The sequence below is a fragment of the Xenopus tropicalis genome, chromosome 6 (assembly GCF_000004195.4).
Source record: "Xenopus tropicalis strain Nigerian chromosome 6, UCB_Xtro_10.0, whole genome shotgun sequence".
Taxonomy (NCBI): Eukaryota; Metazoa; Chordata; class Amphibia; order Anura; family Pipidae; genus Xenopus; species Xenopus tropicalis.
In genome coordinates, this window is record NC_030682.2 from 129,428,106 (window position 1) to 129,452,698 (window position 24,593).

The following is a 24,593-nucleotide window of genomic DNA, read 5'->3' on the forward strand; positions in this document are numbered from 1 at the left end:
GAACAAGTAATACTATTCATCAGTAAGTAACATATAATTCCCTTGGAATACACTGATCATTATTGTGTCTTATGAAGTGTAATTCCATAATCAGACTTCTTATTGATTTGTAGGGAACCAAGGAGATAAGTTATTAGAGTTATCAACTGCCAGTCATCTCCAGTTATATCAATCGACTGGAGCACAGAAAGATTTGATAATGCTGTAATTGCTATCAGAGCCTGTCATTTCCAGGCATATGAATAGATGGAATACAAGAAGATGTTCTTGTAATTTTTAAGTGTTTAATTTTGAAACTCTTGAAAGCTAAAGATGAATGACATGTTTGTATTGGCTGGTTATTGCTCTTAGCAGTGAAGGGAGTAAAGGATAACTAAATCTCAAGCAGCAGTTGAAGCAATTTAGAACATGCAAGTCTTGCCTGCGGCTGCGTTACTGGTGGTACAGTAGTGAGAATGGAACGACGGGGCCCCAAATCCGTATCCTGCTTTTATCCATCCGTCCACAGGGCCACTGTCACTACTCCTACAGACACAGCTGCTTCCGGATGAAAATATGACACATTATTGACTGCAACTGCACCAATATCCAGGCCAATACCATCTGACAACATCAGACACGTCTAGATCTACACACAGACACAGGCTGACAATTCTATACAGAATAGAATGTTATAAAGTAATTTTTCCCAGACCTAGAGGAAGAAACCAGATAAACTGGGGCAGATAGACATCACTTATCTAGATAGGGCTACTAGCTGTAGGAGTGCCAGGAGTGTACGACTAATACTATATATGTAACGGAAGGCAATATGTGCAAACACAGGAAATAGAACCAAGAAAAACAAAGCCACAACATATGTTTTTACAATATTACTTTACTATACTCAGTGCTACACAAGATTTACAGGCACAAATTAGAATGTTTATTATAACGGATTCCCTTTGAACTGTTAGATACAATGACGGTTTGGTCTAAATATGAAATATTTAAGTGGAAATGTCAATGCGGATCTCTAATACTTGCTTGTGGCTAGTCTCCAATGATTGCTCACGTGTCAATAACCAAGCTGCCTAATAGAAATGGAACAAAAACAGACGTGTTGGCTCTATTCAGGTTACAGGTGTGTAAGTTTTAGGGATGACACTTGGAATGAAACAACAGGTTTGTTTATTTATAGGGATCCTGATCAGATGGGAAGGGAATGGCAGCGGTGCATGTGAGCAGTAATGAACACATGGTACTTACATGTACAGCTAATTATAGGCTAATTATAGGCTACTGATGCTCATCAGTAATCCCTCAACCGGAAATGCAAAGCCAAGGCCATCAATGTCAATTCGGTGCCCTGGCTGAATGCTGCTAAACAGAATGACGTGTTGACAGGTATCCCAGCTAATGCACTTATCTTATTGCAGGGAAGCTCTGATCATACACAGACGCTCACTGTCACTTAATTGCCCCCTCCTCGCCCCAGTGTCACCCAGGCACAAAATTAGATTGTAAGTGCTACAGTTAGGGATTTACTAGGGGTTTATTTACAATACAGGTACTGCTCTGTAGAGTTGTAGCAATAATTTCTAATTACAAGGTGTGGCTCCTAGCAGGGCCTCATATAGGCCATATCTCCCTTAGCTGACACACACCATACTTCTGGGTTACCCTTAGTAACCAAGCTAACATTTGCTGTCATAAGTCTAACTTTCTTTAGATCACCCAAATCTACTCATTGGTTGCAATGGTTCAGTGCACTTTTTGCACCTATGGTAGAAAATAATTCCCACCAGGTTTTCCCTAAGCCCTATGGAAGGACAGAGGTGCCATTATCACATTAACACATAAGTGTTCTAGATATATTACTTGACTATAATACATTTTATTGCTCTTAATCTGCAGCTGCCAACATTATATGTTTATGTAGAATTCACAGGGGGTCACGCTGAGTGTCCCTTTATTAATGGGATTGTACAATAGTCTATCTAGATGTGTGGCGCCCACTTTTTTCGAGGGCTTGTGGGGTGATGAAACAGTTGGCTCTTCCTTAGCTCGAATGTAGATGTCCAAAATTATTATAGCCATTCTCTGCCCTTCATAATAATAATAATCACTTTAAAACAGATCCGGTGCCTTAGTCCGTAGGACAAGATTAAAATCAGTTTCCTTGGGGCTGGGAGTAATGACATGTTTAAGTCAGTAGAAAGTATAGAAAATGTATGTTTAATTCCTTACTTTCTTCCTTTAGGTTCATGCAACCCAACCTACCCCACTCATACTATAGACTCCATAGCAACGCCTTATGTGCATATTATTAAGTACAACTATGGTCAAGGGCTTAACAGAGGCAGGGTAGCAGCACTACTAAAACTAGTGTTATACTGCAATAGCAGCTGTGTTTGCTAGTAACCTATAGTAAACAACTCAACTACACTAACTGCTCTAGATCAGTTGGTTGGTTGGTTGCTATGGGTTACTGGACCAGGGGTACATATTCCCACTGTTAATACATAACCCCTTGTATTCCTCTATATACAGTATGCCCAGTATCCAAGGTAAAGGTCAACAAATAAAAAGCAGCAAAACCATCTAGTAAAAAGCAGCTTCATGTAGGCAGTTAGGTGCTGTTTGTTGGTGATGGCGGGCAGCACAGATGTGTAGATGTACATTGTTATACCTCACAAATACACTTTGCAAAATACACAGGCCTCATGGAGATTTACATGTAATGAAGCCAAGAAGAAAACACTACAATCTCATTGGGCCTTGCACCCCAATCTGGCAGTGCATGGGCACAGCTAAGATCAGGTTGTGACACCCATGGATGAAGCATTTCTGGACCATTAAATGTTTATTCACAGGATATTTGGTAGTGCTGTTGCTTCAATAGGGTATAACCAGGGAAAGAAATGTATTATTGCCCCAGTATTTCGGCCAATGTGTAAAGCTGCTGCTTGAAGGTTCATTATTTTTAGTCTTGAGTCTTCTTCTAAGCTGACACATAAGGTGGAGGAGGCTCCTTGGCCATTCCACTCCCGCTCTCGTCATAGTGGGGCAGCAGGACCTGCAACGACAAATATACCACTCTCAGTTACATAAAGACAAACTGTCATTAAATGTACGTAAATGTTCAAACAAAATCACACGTGAGTACATATCTTTTATAGATGCTTTATGTGCCCCATTGGGCGGGACATTACAAAATAAATATCATTTATCCTTATTGATGACACTGTAAATATTTTTCACTATTGAATGTGTTCAATTACAGAATAGGTGACATATTGGGTGGAGCTGATGATGTAAGTGTTATGTTTAAGGGCAGGTCTGTGATGTCAGGGGGTGGGGCTATGATCCTGCAGCCTGTGATTGGCTGACTAACTTATCAGTTAGTGCAGAGTCCTGTCTGGGTTTCAGGCTTCTGAAATCTAAACAGGCAGTTTTGAACTGGACAGCCTGTGCGAAAAATGGACTGTCCCATTCAAAACAGGACAGGCAGCAATTCTTAAACTACCACAGAATCTAATGAGCTCTGAATCAAAAAAATATGCCTGCAATCAGATAATCCATGCAGATATGGGAAAATCACATTGTTATGGGGGGCCTCAAATTGCACCACTTGCCCATTCTACACAAGCAACCCAAGCCAAACCTATTTTATACATCCCTCACAACAAAACAAGCATTCTATTCTTCTATTGAATAACTTCCATCCTAGCCAAGAGCAACCTCAGCCAAGAGTTTCCATGTTTCCATCCATAGTGTAACCTCTCTTCCTTACACAGCCGCAGATACGTATCCTGCTACCTAATCAACTGGGAATGAGCCAAGGCCTAATTAGCTACACAACAGCACTGTTCTTCTGACAGCATCATAGACCATCTGGAAGACATATATTTCTTTTAAAGGCCTCCAGATCCCATAATAAGAGGTTGGGCAGTAGTGCTGAAGTTTCATTACAAGAAGAGGCTTAATCAAAATTAACCAACAATTACAAGGTTGCAAAATCGTTTACAGCCGTAAACAGATACATTTACTCCTAATGAAACAAACTGCAAACAGCTTGATCCCCGAAAGAAAATCCAAATATGTATCCTGACTTCCAGAAATGTTATTGGGTAATGAAGTAGGTAGGACTTGAGGAGACTTAGGAGGAACTGCATGCACAGTTGTGTCAATGGGAGAAAGAGGGGAGGGGCAGAAACACTTGGCCACCATGGCCCAGGCTAAATAGATCCAATATTTCTCATGCTTTATAAAATAACAGAAATGGCTACCACAGGGTCGGACTGGGCCGCCGGGACACCAGGAAAAATCCCGGTGGGTCCCGGCTTTAGTGGGCCCTGGCGGCTCAGATCCGACCCTTGCGGCGCTCCCCCTGCCCGACCACTCCTGCCCCAACTCGTTAAATTTAACGCTCGGGGAAGGATGTCGGGTGGGGGGCCCTGCGAGGGGGGTTGGGGGGGCGGAGAGGCTATGGGCGCAGACCCCGGTGGGCCCTCCACACCCCAGTCCGACCCTGATCCAGCATAATTGCCATTACTGACCTACAAAGATGGGATCACAATGCCATGGCTTCATGCACCAGGCAAAATGATGTGCTTTATCATATGTATAAGGGTTGGCACAATGCCGTGTATAGGAGTGCCAGGACAGGACTGTGTATCGGGACAATTAATGCTTGCTTTGTGCAGGGTTAACTTGTTATTCTAATAGTAAACTGTTGCTTTCCATAAAGAATATATAAAGAACAGAGGGAGCCCTTGGGGAATTCCTGGAGACAAGCGGAATAGGAAACAGACTGACAAGGCCTTCAAATCAAAACTACCCAGGGACAGTTAAAAAGGCTCTAAAAGGACAAAATATTTATGATTTCAAAAAATCACAGGCAGCACAGGCAGCAGCTCAGCTTCCAGCACCAATGATGTGGGATTTGCAGGTGAAAATAATGGAGCAGTCTGAGATGGCGGGGTCCCCTGACTGTCACCTGCTCGACACCCACTATTTATCACTGAGGAGCCACTGTGTTAATAAATACACCTAGGGATGAGCACTGAGCTGTAATGATCTAGAGTAACATTTGGGGCTCTATTCATTTATTAATGTCTCTTTTCCTACTGTTCTATACAACATTGGAATATGGCAGGGATCCCCAACCAGTGGCTCAGGGGCAACATGTTGCTCCCCAACCCCTTGGATGTTGCTCTCAGTGCCCCCAAACCAGGGAGTTATTTTTGAATTCCTGACTTGAGGGCAAGTTTTGGTTGAATAAAAACAAGATTCCCTACCAAATAAAGCCCCTGTAAGCTGATAATGTGCATAGAGGCTCCTAATAGCCAATCCCAGCCCTTATTTGGCACCTCCATGAACTTTTATGGTGACTGTGTTGCTCCCCAAGTCTTTTTACATTTGTCTGTGGCTCCTGAGAAAGAAAGGTTGGGGATCCCTGGCATATGGGATCATGGCCAGAGTTGTATATTACAGGGCATAAAGTCTTAGGTCCCAACAACAGTACAGCAGTAACTGGGCCTCAGTTGGATATCCTGGTGGGCTTACTAATATTTACTACTAATAATATATACAATATAATATGTCTTTCATGAACATTTGTCCATCAAGGGGCCCCTGAGATGCTGGGACCCAGGACAAGATGTCCTTTCTACCCAACCCTAAAAACACCCTGGTTGTACTTATCTATTTACTGTAAAATATAAAGGTATATGTTATCATCTGGTCACAATATACCTTCTCTGCATGAAAGTGGTATCGGTGGTATTGGAATATTACTGGTCTGCTGGGGCAGCTTCCCCTCCTATGTAGAACTACATATATATATACAATGAGAGAATGCTCATGAATTATGAAATAAAATATATATTTATTAGCATTTTCCAATGGTTTTTAAGTTATAAGTAAATGTATCAGAAGTCGGTCACTAGGGCGCCTATATATTATGCTGTTTAAAACAAAATTCACAGAAAAACGTAAAAAGTCATTTGGTAATTTTTTACACTACGCAGCCTGGCGATGTGTGGTGAATTTTGTCGCCGTTTTATTTACACAGCAAAATAAATAGGCTCCTGACTGTAAAAGTCATGTATATACACTGTGTGACCGTTATGTAACAGTGTCAGGATCCAAGTCTCTTCACTGGCCAACATTGCTACAAGCAAACCAAGTTAATGTAAAGCAGATGGATGCGGCTGAACTTTATGTTTCCTCGTGGGGGTCTCCTATTCCGTGCAGCTGCTGCTTTGGGGTGCTCGGCAGAAAAGCTTTAGGAAATGAAACAGCTGTTGGAAAGAGGAAAATTTCTCCCACACCTCCCTGTTCTGTGAGTCCTACTGATGATTGGGCAGAAGCCCTGTCCAAAGCCAATGAATAACAGCATGAGCATCGGGCAGAATTTCTGGGGGCATCACTGGGCACAAAGAATATATATGATTATATCTAGGCTTTGGTTTTTTTACAGGAACAAAACCTATAAAGTTGTGTGTGCCCGCTGCAATGGTTCATTTATGAGGTGTAAGGGTGAAGACACACGTAGCAGCTACTTGTCACAGCTACTAAACCCCAGAAAATACCCTGCCATAGGGACTACTGAGAATTGCCTCTGCTAAAACACTTATAGAGACAATTATCAGTAAATGATCAGCATTGTCTATTTTAGTAGCTGTGACAAGTAACTGCTACTAGTAGCTCTGTGTGTCTTCACCCTAAGGATGAACAGGGGAAGTGCCATAGGGTTTCCATTGGACTGCTTGGTGCAGTATCCCAAGTAGAAAGTGCAAGGCCAGCGGCTCTGTGTTCACTTGTCACTTACTCTTGCAGTGAGTCCCAGACAGCCAGCAGAACAGATAACTTTATATAAGGCATTGCATTCGTCCACTTGTTCAGTAGGGCCCCCATGGGGGCCCCCAGTTATTAACTCATCAGTAACCTGGACCCCTAGGTTGGGGGGCCTACAAACAAGTAGAATAGGGCCCTAATGAATAAAAAAGGATGGGCATCCATGGCCACACCCCTGACTCTCCCTATTCATACGCAATAAACTAGAATTCCACCTATGAACTGCCCAAACCCCACCTATCATCTGCCAAACCCTGCCCACTGTCACTAAGCCCTGCCCCTTTGCGACCCAAGAATCACACTATTATATTTCATGGGGACCCTGATTACAGTAGCCCCTGTACCCCACTGATGGTGGCCCTGTATGAAACAACCATGCCCCATGTTCACCCCGGGGGGTTCCATTCTCTCCATGCAGTGGGAAGATTATGTTTATGGGCAGATAACATTCAAATAATGACAGGAAGTACTTAGTCAGGCTTGGGGCCCCAAATTATCTTAAAGGTCCGTGAGGTCTCCATTTGGACAGCGCTGTGTTATATCTTGCCTTAATATCCCCCACCCTCCTATACTGTGATGGGCTTGGGAGGGAGGATTACATTATAAGTAACATTTCCTGAGAAATCTTCTTGAAACAATAGTGACCCAAATGTACAGAAAGCAATTCCAAGCCCATAGTAACCGGCGCAATATCAGCGATTCTGATGAATTCATGTCCCTTGGCTGCAATGTTATTATGAAGCCGGCTTGGATGCCTGTCAGCTAATAGCATGTTATATTATATTATTTGGAGGCGTTCAGAAATTGTAATGAAAACCATGCATTTAAAGTGATGGGGATTTTTTTTTTTTATAAAAAATATAAAGGGGGGGGGGCTAGCATTATTGCATGTAAACTGTGCAGTCAGGGCCGCCATCAGGGGGGCACAGGGGGGACAGTTGTCCCGGGCCCGGACGATGGTTGCTTTAAAGGGGGCCCGGCCGTGATACAGTTTTTTAGCTCGGGCCCCCTTTAAAGAACTCCGGGCCCTGTCATTGCTTCATTGGTGGCCAGCGGGAGATTTGATTGGTTGCGCCCCGTGAAAATTGTGTTGTGAGGGGCCCCGTGATTTCTGATGGCGGCCCTGGTGCTCCCACCCTTACTCATAGGCCTCCATCCTCAGTCCAGCCAATAGGAGGATTGAGCCTTTCCCTGCCCAGTGTAAGTGTCAGATCCAGCAGATATATATATGGATTGTAAAGTTCAGCATGTCCCAGACCTGTAAATAGTCATGCTGGGCTGGTGGGTGTAGGGTTGCCACCTGTCTGGTTTTGACCCGGACATCCTGGTTTTCGGAAGGGCTGTCTGAGTCAAAACTGCCTGCTCGGTTTTCCCAATTTGGAAAGGAGTTAGCCACCAATGGGCAAATAATAGCTGTGCGGCTAAGAAGTAAATTGAAGATTGGGCATCGCCAGGGGCGGATTAATGCCTTGGCATAACTAGGCTATAGCCTAGGGGCCCAGTGCGATGAGGGGCCCATTGTACGCTCTCCGCACTCCATTTCACTTAATAATGCACCAGCCTGGGAGAAGGGAAGGCGGTAGTCAGGAAACTCAGGCAAGGAAGGCGTGTGTGTGAGTGAGAGTGGCAGATCATTATCCAGACACACGCGTGTGCACCTGTGCTCTCTATGTCAGGTCCGGTGCAGCGCACGTTAGTGACATCACTGGCAGTGCCAAACCTGACCCAGCATAGAGAGCTCCGGTGTGCACTAATCGCTTGTCTGAATGCCATCGTATGTTCTGATCACACTGGACCCCAGGCACATATGCTTTGCCTGCTGTGGGAGTGGGAATAGCCTAGGAGGGGGGCCCATGGAAATTGTAGCCTAGGGGTCTCACATCTCATTAATCTGCTACTGGGCATCACCTACACAACAATGTAAAATTACTCTTTTAAGAAGTTTTGCAAATTGCAATATATATTTTGATTTGATTTTGTAATATATATATATATATTTTTTTTTTTCTGGGGCAAACACACCAGTTGTACCAGCGCAGGGCAACAGTACATTATATTGTAATTACTTTTACACATTCATTTTTTTGTTACTGTTCCTTTAAAAGCCACATATAACTCGTTGTGCTATAGAGGAATAACTGCAACCTCAAGCTTCTGCAACACAGTGAGGATTTCGTGAATAACTAAATGAACAGTGCAGTAGAGGCTTAATTCTATTTTGACCCCATGTAACCATTTTTTTGGTGCAATTACTTTCAGAAAAGTATGAGATTCCTACCGACACCATATAGAAACAGGGCACACAGTTGCCCCATGCATAATTGTATGTGCATTTTATATATTAATAGTCTAAAGAAGGTTTATGAAATAAATCACAGCACACTGTAGTTATCCATACTGGAAATATTCCTTACTAATTCTAGCACGTCCATTAAATACCCCATGAACTTGATTTTCAAGTTCAAGTTCTGCCCAATCAGCATTCACATTACATCCAACTGATTCAGGAGTGAGGTTCTTGTTTTGGACCTTGCAGCAGCTGTAATGGTACATAACCTTCTCCCCTCCGGGCTTATTGCTAATAACAAACTGTTAGGAGCACGGCCATAGCAGCTTTAAGTAATTTGTAAATATCACTTAGCGTTTCGGCTGAGAGTGGTATTTAGCACTGATGTGCCACACACCCGCTAAAGACAGGCCACACAAACAAACTGCAACACTCCCCAGGCCCCCAAGGAGAACTCAGGCTCGAGGGCCATCTGTTTCCTCACGCGGGGGCACTCTGGCATCTTTAGCACATGGGATTCATATTCAAATAATGTCGTTTCCAAAGTGAGAATCACAAGAAGCTGTTTTATGAGCAAACAGTTATATGCTATAAAAGTTCAAGGCTGAAAACATTCTCTTACAAAAGGCTACAACCACTTAGATTGTAAGCTCTACGGGGCAGGAACCTCTTCCTCTTGTCTTTTTACACTTAGCACTTGTTTTTGAATGTTATTGTGTAGCATAATATAAATCTATATATACATAGACCTTTATAACAGGAGCCATCCATGTATGGAAAATGTGGATAATAGCCATACAGCTGATGTAGCATTTGTAAGTCCTCAACAACTTGAAATGTCCAGGTTAAATGGACTAGCAGGCACATCTTGGTAAACCCCAGTGATATAAGGTTCAAAACCAATTTCCTATAAAAAATTTTCCAAACTGTTTGACATACAAATCATGGCCCCCCCTGGCAGGGCTGGAACTAGGGGTAGACAGAAGAGGCACTTGCTTGGGGCATAACAGTGGAGGGGCATTAGGCACATACTTCTTCTGTCTGCCTACCCATAGTCCCTGTAGTCATCTTAACACATTCTAGGGAGTAGAAATTAAAATATCTTGTAGAAACATACAGACACAGGGTTGGACTGGGCCGACGGGACACTGGGAAAAAACCCGGTGGGCCCTGGCCTTAACGGGCCCACTAACCTAGACAACCGTATGTTTTAGTGCAAAAATAGCTTTTAGCTTTTTTGGGTTCATTTACTAATGGGGTCACAGAGCTAAATGCAAAAAAAAAGACACAGTTCTCCATGTTTCTTCCCCAAAATGCAAAGTTTTTTCCCCCAGACACGTAATTGTGCCCAGTCCAAGTCAATGTATAACTGTGTGCGCAGCCACATGCAAGCTATTCAGGAACACAGGAGCACAACTTTCATCCATTTGTAAATATGATGCAACTCGCCCTGTCAGGGTTGGACTGGGGGGTGCAGGGCCCACCGGGGCTCCCGCCCCAGGGGCCCTGCTGGTGCCCCAGCCAGCCGTGTCCCCTACCCCCCCCCAGGGGCCCCGCTAACCCCCCCGCAGGGCCCCCACCTGACGTCCTTCCCAAGCGCGTATAAATTGAACGTGTCAGGGGAGGAACAGTCAGAAGGGGGAGTGCCGGCAAAGGTCGGACTGGGCCACCGGGGCCCACTAGGGCCGGGGCCCACCGGGATTTTTCCCCTGGTGTCCCGGCGGCCCAGTCCGACCCTGCGCCCTGTAGGTGTTAAATGAGCAAGGCATATACTGACATGTCCCTAAATACTGACATTTTGTGGGTGCAAAGAAAGAGAGAGCATTGATTCAATACACTTGGTTAATGGCAAGTGTTAAGCACTTATGCCCTCTGGCAAATGCCAGAGGGGCTGCTGTAAGATGCCATAGACAGTCACTATTTATTGGGCTGGTGGGGGGCTGTTTGGGCCTCGGGGTACTCAAAATTCCAGGGCCTATTCTGAATCCCAGTTTAGGCCTGGGTGTATAGGTGTCTGCAAACTTGGCCATGGTGGTGTGGCTACTGCTATACCTAGTGTTAGTAGATCTTGTAGCTCTTTGTGCTCAACAGAATTACGAAATGTACTCACCGTTGTATCATTAGTGGTTACATAGACCAGGACGTCTGAGGAATTCCTATTATTGATATAACGGTAGCAGTTCCACACACAGCTGATCAGGTAGGCCTGGGGGGAAACACAAAGTGTAGTCAGTATCCAGTGCAAATGGTTCTCCTAATGCAGAACATATTGATACTGACCTAACAATGGGTCTCATCTCTGCAAAAAAGCCCTGTATATCTTGAATCTGACTGCAATATGTGAGTTATAATAAAAATATATGCACCAGGAGTGGATTGTTCTTAGGAGTCCTTAGGGCTCATTTATGACTGCAAGTGCAGTCCATGTTTTTTTTTTTACCCATAATGCAGAAGTAATTTATAAAAATCAGTGCTGTCCAACTGGCGGCCGGTGTAAGATTTAGATGGTATCAGTACTAAGATTATCTGGCCCCCTGGATTATTGACACCTCAGATTCATCTCAGATCTATGATGCCTGTGTGTGCCACACTCTGCCTGCCCTATGCTGCCTGTGTGTGCTATACTCTGCCTGCCCTATGCTGCCTTTGTGTGCCATACTCTGCCTGCTCTATGCTGCCTGTGTGTGCCATACCCTGCTTGTGTGTGCCACACTCTGCCTGCCCTATGCGGCCCTTTGCTGCCTGTGTGTGCCATACTCTGGCGGCCCTATGCTGCCTGTGTGTGCCATACTCTGCCTGCCCTATGCTGCCTGTGTGTGCCATACTCTGCCTGCCATACGCTGCCTGTGTGTGCCATACTCTGCCTGTCCTATGCTGCCTGTGTGTGCCATACTCTGCCTGCCCTACCCTGCATGTGTGTGCCATACTCTGCCTGCCCTATGCTGCCTGTGTGTGCCATACTCTGTGGAGTTTGCCCTTAGTTTAACCCCTTCCCATATACCTGCCCCTGTCACACTGCTCTGCGCTGTCCCTGCTTGATGTGTATGTTACTTTTTCCGGACCCCCTTGGGTCATAATTTGACCAGGCCCAGGCCAACAGCCCCCCCACTTCCCTCCAATGGCGGTACTGCTCCCCAGCTCTAAATTACCCTGTTTGAACACTCCACCTTCTCCAACTACACAAATTTAATTCAGACATACACACCTAATGCCACCACACACTCATTTTACTTGAATCCCCTGCAGTGCTCCCTTGGTATTAGGCAAGGGTACCCAACCTTTTTTACCCAGCAACTTTTAAATAGCTTTTTATTATTAACAAGTTTTTATTTTCATAATAAAATATTATCGAAACAGCATATAACACACATATTGGCCATAATACAAGTTATTAGTTTCATAACTTTCAGCTTAGGCCTTGAGTTTTACATTAGTTGTTCCCTGTGTCACATAAGGGACACAAAAGGGACACTTAACAAAATCTTAAAAAAAAAAAAAAAAAAGATAAATGAAAGAAAAGAAAAAAGGAAAGGAAAGAGAAAATTAAGACCAAGAGGGGGAAAGAGAGAAGGAAAAGGGAAAAAAAAGGGGGGAAAAGAGCAGGGAAGCCGGCATTCATAAATTATAGTTAGACTGAACAGTACGTTAGCATGATATAATTATTACTTTGTCTACCCTTTGTTAAAGTGTTTCCATGGGGACCACTTTTTATGATGGTTGCCCAAAGAATTTCTGTTTCTGGCGTCAAAAAATTCAAACCTTTCAGTGAGATCTAGAAAATTTACTAATTCTGAGATAGCTGGGGGTAAGTCCGTTTTCCATCGCTGAGCAATTAATAGTCTCGCCACTTCTAAAAAGTGTACTACCAAACGTTTTTGAGAATATTTCAAGAAGTCAAGGTCCAAATTTAAGAGAGCTGTTAAGGGAGTTTTGTGGACTGGGCATTCCAAAACTTTTAAATAGCTTTTAAATATAAAAAAGTTGGGGAGCAGCTACAGGAGGCTGGCAGACTACAGGAGGCTCTGTTTGGCAGTACACATCAGGGCGGATTTATTAACATTGGAGACAAATAAGATTTGAAAAGTAACCTAAAATTTGGAAAACAAATGCAAAGATCTGATTGGTTGATATGTCCCCAATGTTAATAAATACACCCCCTGGTCTTTATGCCTTCAAACAAAATGGGCACCTATTTGAGGCCACTGGCAACATCAAAAGGGGCTGTGACATGTTGCCCCCGAGCCACAGGTTGGGGATCACTGACATGCGGCATCCCCAGACTTTGGATGAGACTCTGTACAAATATATTCAAAACATTGTCTTTTCTGCTCCAGTTTTATTATTTTTTTTTTAATATTACAGGTCTTTGGAATATTTTTGGATTTGAATCTTTACTTTCTCCACCCCCCTAGGATAAATATGCTCCAATGAGTTATGTGCCATTATGGGAAGAGCTTTCTCCCCAGCACCCATCAGCGAGCAGTGGAATTGTCCATGTTCAGCAGGGGTTTGGTGCCACGGCACAAAGATAAGAAATTGCTCCCTTCAGTCCTGTACCATGAATTAGGGGTAGTGACGAATGGCAGCACTTACCTTAAAAGCCAAGATGACGCTGATAAAGAACAGTATAATCACAACAAGGCATGTCGGATTCACAGACATTATCTCTTCTTTGTAGGGGAAATTGGCCGGCTGAAAAGGAGAGATAAACGTGTCATTAACAAAATTGATTCTCTTTATAAAAAATACAAATAAATAAACTTGCATATGCCATAAACTGTGACAAATGTCTGTTGGCTTCCGCTAGCGCTCATCACTGTCCTTGGCACACGTATGGGGGCTGTTATCTGCAATGCTTGGGACCTGGGGCTTTCTGGATAAGGGATATTTCTGTGAGGTTCATGGGCGGGCCAAGCCACCTCGCCCCGCGTATGCTTTGGCACGCATGCGCAGTCGTGGGGGGGAGGATTCGCGATGTGATGGATCATTGCCTCCACTGCGTAATGACAAGCGGCGGAGGCAATGACTAAAGAGAGCGGATTAGGGGTAGGCAGGAGTGGCTCTTTCCTGGCGCCCCCTAATCATTGCGCCCTAGGCAGCTGCCTCTTCTGCCTACCCCTAGTTCCGGCCCTGGTGAGTTGGATCTCCATACAAGTCTGCTAAAAATCATTTAAATATGAAATAAACCCATTCATTCATGCAGCTAAATTATGATCCAAGTCAATGTACTGTTTTATCTTTACAAAGAAAAATAAATCATTAAAATAAGAAGAATTGCTTGCTTAAATGGATGTTTTTTTCATCCGTTAAGGGCTCTGACACACGGGGAGATTGGTCGCCCTCGACAAATCTCCTTGTTTGCGGGCGACTAATCTCCCCGGATTGCCATCCCACCTGCGAAAATGTAAATCACCGGTGGGATGGCATACGCGGCGGCGCGATTTCAGTGAAATCGCGGAAGTTTCCTCTCAAGGCAACTAATCTCCCCGTGTGCCAGAGACCTAATAGAGCTTCTCCAACAGAATCCTGCATTGTAATCCATTTTCTAAAAAAAGAGCAGATTTTTTAATATTTAATTTAGACATTTGACATGGGGCTAGACAGGTCCTTACTTTCTCAGATGGCCAGAGTCATGTTACTTGTGAGCTGATAAACTTTAGTCACACTTTACTGCTGAGCCGCAAGTTGGAGTGATATCTCCCCCTCCCAGCAGCCGATCAGCAGAACAATGGGAAGGGAGCAAGATAGCAGCTCCCAGTAGGTATCAGAATAGCACTCAATAGTAAGAAATCCAAGTCCGGCTTTGGACTCCTCCAGTTACATGGGAGTAGGAGAAACAATAGCTGACCTGAAAGCAGTTCTAATGTGTAGCTCTGGCTCCTTCTGAAAGCTCAGAAGTGGTCGAGTGAATTATTTGTAATGTGAACAGTGTAATATAGTAATAAATACTATATGATAGAATCCCTTACACAGAACTCTGTGGTGAATGACATTCCTATATTTCATAGCTGTCTGGATAATGCGTTTCAAGATAATAGCTCCCATACCAGTATGTATAAATGGATGCAGGTTTGACTGGCGCAATTCTGTGCCTAATGCTGAGCCGTATATATATGCCTGCTACTCTATTTCTTACTGCAATAAAAGGCCTGGAATTGGTTATAGACTGCAGACAAATAGCTGAGGTTATATTTTACACTGACCTACAGGAAATTATGTCAATCGCTTGGCAGCATCTCTGTATTTATACAGCCAAGGAGACAATGAGTAAAATGCCCGACACACACAGTTGTTAGCAGAACGCACAGGCTTGCTCATTTATGTCATCTGATATTTAGCTGAAACTGTAATTTCCAAGGGTTTGTGGCTGAAGGGGGATGCAGAATTGCAGACAAGATGTACCATACTGTACAAACAGAACGAGGGAAACCCGTTTCAGACATCAAAAACATAATTATATGATTCCTGATATAGAAGAGGTGGTGTGTGTCATGTGACCTCACTGTGGGGCCCATTTGCTGCCATTCAGTTATTTCCACACTCTCTTAATTTTGCTTAAAGGAACAGTAACACCAAAAAATTAAAGTGTATAAAAATAATTAATATATTATATACTATTGCTCTGCACTGGTAAAAGTTGTGTGTTTTCTTCATAAACACTACTGCAATTTATATAAATACCCTGCTGTGTAGCCATGGGGGCAGCCATTTAAATTGAAAAAAGGAGAAAAGGCACAGGTTACTAAGCAGATAACAGATAAGTAGCAGATTCCCATTGTATTCTACACAGTTTATCTGGTATCTTCTTATGTAACCTGTGCCTTTTCTCCTTTTTTCAATTTAAATGGCTGCCCCCATGGCTACACAGCAGCTATTTCTATTAACTATAGTAGTCTTTCTGAAGCAAACATGCAACTTTTACCAGTGCAGGGCAACAGTACATTATATTTTAATTATTTTAAAACATTTTTATTTTTTAGTGTTACTGTTCCTTTAAAGCATTTCTTGTACACAAAAGAATTGACTGGCAAAAACGTTTATCAAAAATGAAACATATTTTTCACTGACTCATATAGGATTGCATTGGGTCTGAGCAGGAGAACAATTTCAAGGACCATGGTACCGCATTGGGTAAACAAAGCATTGTGCCAGGGTGGGGGGGAAATGCCAGGGCAAAAAAACAGGATAACAAATATGGCATGCAAAGGTAAATCAGTGAAATGGGTCACACAATTTTGACCTCTATAAACAGACCCCTAAGTAGAAGCTTCACTCCTAACTGCAGGCACTGCCACATTATGAGGTTTCACTAAGTTGCACTTTTGGCTTGTGGAGCAGCAGCTCTCCCACATGAAGACAGTCCATATCTACCAGGTAAAAACTGTCTATATCTACCAGGTAAAACTGTCTATATCTACCAGGTAAAACTGTCTATATCTACCAGGTAAAACTGTCTATATCTACCAGGTAAAACTGTCCATATCTACCGGGTAAAACTGTCTATATCTACCGGGTAAAACTGTCTATATCTACCGGGTAAAACTGTCTATATCTACAGGGTAAAACTGTCTATATCTACCGGGTAAAACTGTCTATATCTACCAGGTAAAAACTGTCTATATCTACCAGGTAAAACTGTCTATATCTACCGGGTAAAACTGTCCATATCTACCGGGTAAAACTGTCTATATCTACCGGGTAAAACTGTCTATATCTACAGGGTAAAACTGTCTATATCTACCGGGTAAAACTGTCTATATCTACCGGGTAAAACTGTCTATATCTACCGGGTAAAACTGTCTATATCTACCGGGTAAAACTGTCCATATCTACCGGGTAAAAACTGTCTATATCTACCGGGTAAAACTGTCTATATCTACCGGGTAAAACTGTCTATATCTACCGGGTAAAACTGTCTATATCTACCGGGTAAAACTGTCTATATGTACCAGGTAAAACTGTCTGTATCTACCAGGTAAAACTGTCTATATGTACCAGGTAAAACTGTCTATATGTACCAGGTAAAACTGTCTATATGTACCAGGTAAAACTGTCTATATGTACCAAGTAAAACTGTCTATATCTACCAGGTAAAACTGTCTATATCTACCGGGTAAAACTGTCTATATGTACCAGGTTAAACTGTCTATATCTACCAGGTAAAACTGTCTATATCTACCAGGTAAAACTGTCTATATGTACCAGGTAAAACTGTCTATATGTACCAGGTAAAACTGTCTATATGTACCAGGTAAAACTGTCTATATGTACCAGGTAAAACTGTCTATATCTACCGGGTAAAACTGTCTATATGTACCAGGTAAAACTGTCTATATCTACCAGGTAAAACTGTCTATATCTACCAGGTAAAACTGTCTATATGTACCAGGTAAAACTGTCTATATGTACCAGGTAAAACTGTCTATATCTACCGGGTAAAACTGTCTATATGTACCAGGTAAAACTGTCTATATCTACCGGGTAAAACTGTCTATATGTACCAGGTTAAACTGTCTATATCTACCAGGTAAAACTGTCTATATCTACCAGGTAAAACTGTCTATATGTACCAGGTAAAACTGTCTACATCTACCAGGTAAAACTGTCTATATGTACCAGGTAAAACTGTCTATATCTACCAGGTAAAACTGTCTACAACTACCAGGTAAAACTGTCTATATCTACCAGGTAAAACTGTCTATATGTACCAGGTAAACCTGTCTATATGTACCAGGTAAAACTGTCTATATGTACCAGGTAAAACTGTCTATATCTACCAGGTAAAACTGTCTATATGTACCAGGTAAAACTGTCTATATCTACCAGGTAAAACTGTCTATATTTACCAGGTAAAACTGTCTATATCTACCAGGTAAAACTGGTAAAAAGCAGTCTATACAGTAGCATAACGGGCCGGGCCTCACTGCAAACAAATCTTCTAAGGGGGCCCAACGTGAACAGTCGCTCCTCTCCTACCCCCCCAGTCCAAACCTGCCAGCTGCAACACACCGTATCGGTATTTTAAAAATAGTTAGGATAGGGGCAGGGGAGGAGGGACTGCAATCCAGCAGACCTTGTGGTTTGGGCCCCATGTCGCCCGGGTTTGCTTTATAGTTAGTTTTTGCCACTATACCTCCCAGATGAACACAGTCTATACCTACCAGGTAAGAACAGTCCATATCTCCTAGATAAAGACAGTCTATATCTACCAGGTGAAAACAGTCAATATCTTTTAGATGAAAATAGTCCATATCTATCAGGTGAAAACAGTCCATATATCTCCCTGATTAAAACAGGCTGTATCTACCAGGTGGAAACAGTCTATATCTCTCAGACAAAAAACAGGTGACAACAGGCCATATCTACCAGATGAAAACTGTCTATGTCTTTCAAATGAAAAAGCCATATCTAGCTAGGTGAAACATTCCAAATCTACCAGGTAAAACAGTCCATAGCCCCTAGATAAAAATAGTTTATATATCCCAGATAAAAACATTCCCTATCTCTCAAGAAAAAACAGTCTACATGAAAACATTCCATATCTCATAAGTGACAACAGTCAATCAGCCCATATCTCCCAGGAAAAACAATCAATATGATGTAAGCATCGCTTATACCTGGGGCTAAGTCAATATTTATACATATTTGGTGCATATGCTAACTCTGTACTCTGCATTGTCTATAGCAGGGATCCCCAACCTTTTATACCAGGGAGCCACATTCAAATGGAAAATGTGTTGGGGAGCAACACAAGCATGAAAATGGTTCCTGGGGTAGCAATAAGAGCTATAATTGGCTATTTGGTAGCCCTATGTGGACTGGAAGCCAATAGAAGGCTCTGTTTGGCTTTACACTGCGTTTTATACAACCAAAACCTGCCCCCAAGCCAGAAATTCAAAAATGGGCATCTACTTTGAGGTACCAGGGAGCAGCATCCAAGGGGTTGGGGAGCAACATGTTGCCCCCGAGCTACTGGTTGGGGATCACTGGTCGATAGCTTGTACATATGTGGGGTAATAGCCCATCAGAGTCTACTAGATATCCTGGAGATTATACTACTAAATACAACACAATTGGAGCCTAGGCTTATTTATGCTTCAGGTCTGTATTAGAGGTAAATTGTGCAGAAACATATTTGCCTTTGGCTGATATTTTTATACACAAATATTGCTGGCCTAACAGCCAGTCCCGGACAGACATTATTCTAAACAAAATGAATGCAGAAACTCAAATTGTACAAGGGTTTGGCTTTGTTATCCAAGGTTCCTGGTATAGTAACACAGATGGCTTAACTAAAAGGGCAGGTTTGCTTCAAATCTATCCATTGCCATGGAAACCCTTTTAGTTAATGCCATTCCAAAATGCTTAATACAAAGCTAAAGCAAAGTACTTATGTAGAATATAGAGTCCTGAAATAGCCACACAATGCATCCAAACAACAATTCATTTTACTCATTCTAGTGCATTTACAAAAGCAAAAATCTCATTGGTGCATTGATTGAGGTTATCAGCCAATGGTATTCTCAGTCTGAATTGGAAGTTGGTCACTCAGACTGATCAGGTTAATAAACTGTCCTTCCACGTGGGGCTGCAAGACTGGCCCAAGGCTCCCACTGGTGGGCACCTATATCTATCCATTTCTATATACATAGCTGGTCCCTACTGGCTAACTTCACTTCATGGTGGCCCAGTTATACAGATACAGTGCACTGCTGGATCTAGCCAACCACAAGGCTCAATCTCAAGGCACGGTATACAGCAGTTAATACTACAGTACTATGTAGTGTCTTCATACAGTCACCACTGATCCCACACAGAATCAAGGCAAAGTTCTCTCATGACGCACAAATTGTGCTCCCATCAACACATGGTCTCTGGTTACAATGGATTATTGACTCAGCTGAAATGAATGACACTCAAAATATCCGCTGGCAATTTGCCATTATTTAGTAATATTTATTTTCAACAGTAAAGTGCCAAAGGTTAGGATAAACATTAGAAGAATCCCAACAGCTATAATTGCTATTTTATTTCTCTTCAGCAAAGCAGAATCATCACAAAAAAAATAAATAAAACTGATGGTGATATTTGTTGTTGTAAAATGTTAGTAATTTCCTCTTTTGTTTTTTTATCTCATCATAGTTACATAGTTACATAGTTACAATGGGTTGAAAATAGACCAAAGTCCATCAAGTTCAACCCTTTCAAGTAAACCCAGCACAAACAACCTATACTGACCTTTCTATACACTCACATACATAAACTATATATATATATACAACCACTAATACTAACTGTAGATATTAGTATCACAATAGCCTTGGATATTCTGATTGATCAAGAACTCATCCAGGCCCCTCTTAAAGGCATTAACAGAATCTGCCATTACAACATCACTAGGAAGGGCATTCCCCAACCTCACTGCCCTCACCGTGAAAAACCACCTACGCTGCTTCAAATGGAAGTTCTGTTCCTCTAATCCACACGTGTCAAACACAAGGCCCGCGGGCCGAATACGGCCGTTCTGGCTGTTTTATGTGGCCCGTGGTGACTGTGCCTGACCGTGCAGCACCAATCGCCTGACTGCACTGTGACTGTGCCTGACTGTACAGTATCTTAATAAAAAATCTGGCCAGCGACTTAGCCTGTGTTTTAGATTTCGGCTCACTTATGTAATTTAATTTGAGGCCCCTGCAGTCTAACTTAAAGGGGGGCCTCTGGTGCGCTGGTCGTTTTTATGGGAAAAAAGAACATCCCCTATCTGCCTATAATCCCCTCTAATGTACTTGTACAGAGTAATCATGTCCCCTCGCAAGCGCCTTTTTTCCAGAGAAAACAACCCCAACCCTGACAGTCTCACCTCATAGTTTAACCCTTCCATCCCCTTTACCAGTTTAGTTGCAGTCTCTGCACTCTCTCCAGCTCATTAATATCCTTCTTAAGGACTGGAGCCCAAAACTGCACTGCATACTCATACACTGCATACATTTTATTTGCTTTAGTAGCCACAGAATGACACTGCCTGGAACTTGTTATCTACAAAACCCCTAGATCCTTCTCCATTAAGGATACCCCCAACACACTGCCATTTAGTTGATAGCTTGCATTTATATTATTTCTACCAAAATGCATAACCTCATTTTCCAGTTTGCTGTCCAGTTTTCTAATTTTATCAAATCGCTCTGCAAAGTGGCAGCATCCTACATGGAACTTATAGTTTTGCACAATTTAGTATCAACTGCAAAAATAGAAACAGTACTCTCTATGCCCTCCTCCAGGTCATTAATAAACAAGTTAAAAAGCAAAGGACCAAGGACTGACCCCTGCGGTACTCCACTAACCACACTGGCCCAATTAGAAAATGTTCCATTTACCACCACTCTTTGTAATCTATCCTTCAGCCAGTTCTCTATCCAATTACAAATATTATGTTCTAGGCCAATATTCCTCAATTTTATCATTAACCTTCTGTGAGGTACTGTATCAAATGCTTTAGCAAAATCTATGAAATGACATCCACTGCCATTCTAGCATCGAGCTTCCTGCTCTTCATAAAAGGCAATTAAATTAGTCTGGCACAATCTGTTATGCATAAAACCATAAAACATTTACATCTAATTTACCTGGGAAGATTGTGAAACTAAATTTCACTCAAAATGTGCCTGCCATAAAATGGGTGTGCCTCAGGTCTGGACTGCAGATCACACACACTGCGACAAGTCATGAAACTTTGATGTGATCTAAACCCTCATAAGTAGGGGGCACATTATTATTATTTTTAGCCTTTTTTATACAGTTATACATTTTCTGCAGCACTTTACACATCATTCGCTTCTGGCCGTTCGGATAATGGATGAGTTGCAAGGAAGCATTTGACAAGATAATGCTGGCTTTGTATTTAGTGAACCCTGGAGCACTGGGATTCCATAAGAACCAATTCAGCTTTTCAGTAGAGCGCCTGGCAGATATCGCTGAATATCAAAATCCGACAGCCTGGGTTTCATCTGTTTCCCCACACACGGCAGCAGAATAAAAATTCGGCACATTTAACCTTCAGTATATTTCAGAGCCAAGTAACCTGCAGAGCTATTCCATACAGCCTTGTGCTTTTGTATATATCACAGGCTGCACAAACAATAGGCACACCCCTGGCATCTCTTGGTGCCACGTCCTAAGAACAAGACTATAAATGCTGATATTGTATTGCATTCAGTTTGAACATCCACTCTGCAAACCTTTATTTTTAATGTTACAGAATCTGACTTAATGAACCAGTGGTGTAACTAGTCTGTGTTGGCTCCCCCTCAAAAAAATCTTTGGAGGGGCACGGTGCATGGCAACTCTTACCTGGTGCCCCTGCCCACCCAGTCCCTGCTCCCTAGCCACCCAGTCCCTGCTCCCTAGCCACCCAATCCCCACTAATTTGATTACCTGCTCCCTGCCGGTGGGTAGGAGAGTGGCTTAGGAGAAGGGATTTCTTTACAACTACAGAGGAAGAAGACCCCTAAGTCTGGGCCCCCCTGTCCCCATCTGCTTCTTCTATAATTACGCCAGTGTAATGAACACTGCACAATAAAACCCATTATCTGTGGACAGAGCTTTATACCACATGGCATTAAAGTGGACATTGAACCCCTTAGTGATCATTTAAATATCCCTTGTGCATGGGGTCTGGCTGCGCTCTGCCAAATCCTGAATCAAACCCTGTATTTAATGCATCCCTACTAATATTAAATAGAATTATAGAAGGAGGTATTTCGTAATGACAGTAACTCTAATAGTGCTATTTAGAAGGTTTTATCAGCAACCGTTAATGCTGATAAAACTTTGCTACAGGAATACAGTCAATCACTATGACACCTTCAACAACACTTATGGAGATTTAATGGTCCAATAAATAAATGTTCCATTAACTTATGGAAGGTACTAGGCATACAGAGAATAAAAGCAATGTAGGCCAGTGCCACGCATGGTATGTGGGCATTACACCTGCAATACACAACATCCAGAAGGCTTCTCTCAGGGTGTGACCCTTGGCTGCCGACTGATACAAGTGCCAGCATCTGACAGGAGACATCTATACAGGAGACAAACCCACCACCAATATATCTGCTCTGTTTCCCTCGGTGAAGCTTCAGACAGAACGTAGCCAGCTAAGCACAATGTTCCTGTTAGAATCAGATTTTTCCCCTGCTTTATGCTTTGCCAGAAGTCACTCGTGACAAGAGAGAGTAGCCAAGAGCTATCCCATTACTTGCAAAGGAAAAGAATGGCTGTAGACATTATAAGCAGTCATCTGGACAAGATGAGACCCAGATGTGCTCACAGAGTCTGGGGACCCAGGAGTCCTTTTAAAATTATGGTAAGTCAATCAGACAGAAGCCTATCTTGTACTAAAGATGCTTTATTGGCTTTATAGTTTATTGCTAAAGATTACAGGGCATAAAGGGCACATTTTCACAGCATTTTGCACCTCTGGCAGTTACAGCTTTGTATATCAGAGCCAATGTTCATTTCTACCGCCTATTAGCAAAAGTACATTGTGTCCTGAATCCACCTTAAGCCTAGTGTTGGAATCCTGACTTCTGCTGGCAGGTTGGAGGTTGCATTTTTATAATGTGCCAGTGGAAGTCCAGTGTTTTATGAGCCCCACGTACTGACTAAACCCTGACTGATCGAATCTTACTTTCCTATACCCTAGAAGTGGAAGTGCAGTGCTTCCGTAACCTACCCCACACTGCTAACTGACTGAATACTGCATTTCTGCAAACTGCTGGCAGAGGTACTGTATTTTCTGGCTGCAGATTAAATCCTGAACAAGGTACAGTATTGTGAACTGATCCCAAGGTTTCTGAATAAATCCCAACTATCTGACTTCATAATGCATTTGTCCCTCCATCTAGCGGGAGGAGAGGATGTCCCAACCCGGCCACTAGGTACTGACTGTTTTATTGCTGCATCACTTGGTATGCCAAGAAAGTACAGTAAGCCTCAATGGGTAACCGAATGCTGCATTCCTCCTACCAGCTAGCATGCTGCATTCTCTGGCCTGCAGGTATACAGTATACAGAGTACCAGTGTTATGTCTTGTGTTACTTTGTAAAGCCAGGGCTGCCACCAGTACTCATGGGTCCCCATTCTACTAAGTTATTAAGTGGGCCCTGCCAACTAGTAAAATAAAAAAAGAAAGCTATAGTCGTGATCCACCCCAGTCACTCCAGTTATGCCAAAGCCACCCACTACAATCCAACAAGCCCCTACCCTTCCGGACCCGCAAATCCTGCTTTTTCATCTAAGGAAAGCCCAGACCAGCAAATGCCAGAGGGGCTGCTGTAAGATGCCATAGACAGTCACTATTTATTGGGCTGGGGGGGGCTGTTTGGGTTTCTATGTAATTGAAATGCCAGGGCCTATTTTGAATCCCAGTCCAGGCCTGATCTAAGGGTCCCCTAACATTTGGCCC

General features: G+C 42.8%; 1 protein-coding gene across 1 annotated transcript in view; it reads right to left on the reverse strand.

Moving 5' to 3' along the window:
* Positions 1 to 859: 859 nt before the first annotated feature.
* Positions 860 to 24,593, reverse strand: part of laptm4b (lysosomal protein transmembrane 4 beta) — a 57,939-nt gene continuing 34,205 nt past the window's right edge. The window contains exons 5-7 of the mRNA XM_004915122.4: positions 13,724 to 13,822; positions 11,241 to 11,336; positions 860 to 3,058 (exon numbers count right to left, since the gene is read on the reverse strand). Coding sequence (XP_004915179.1) covers positions 2,984 to 3,058; positions 11,241 to 11,336; positions 13,724 to 13,822 — 270 coding nt within the window. The 3' untranslated portion in view covers positions 860 to 2,983. The remainder of the gene's footprint in view (positions 3,059 to 11,240; positions 11,337 to 13,723; positions 13,823 to 24,593) is intronic.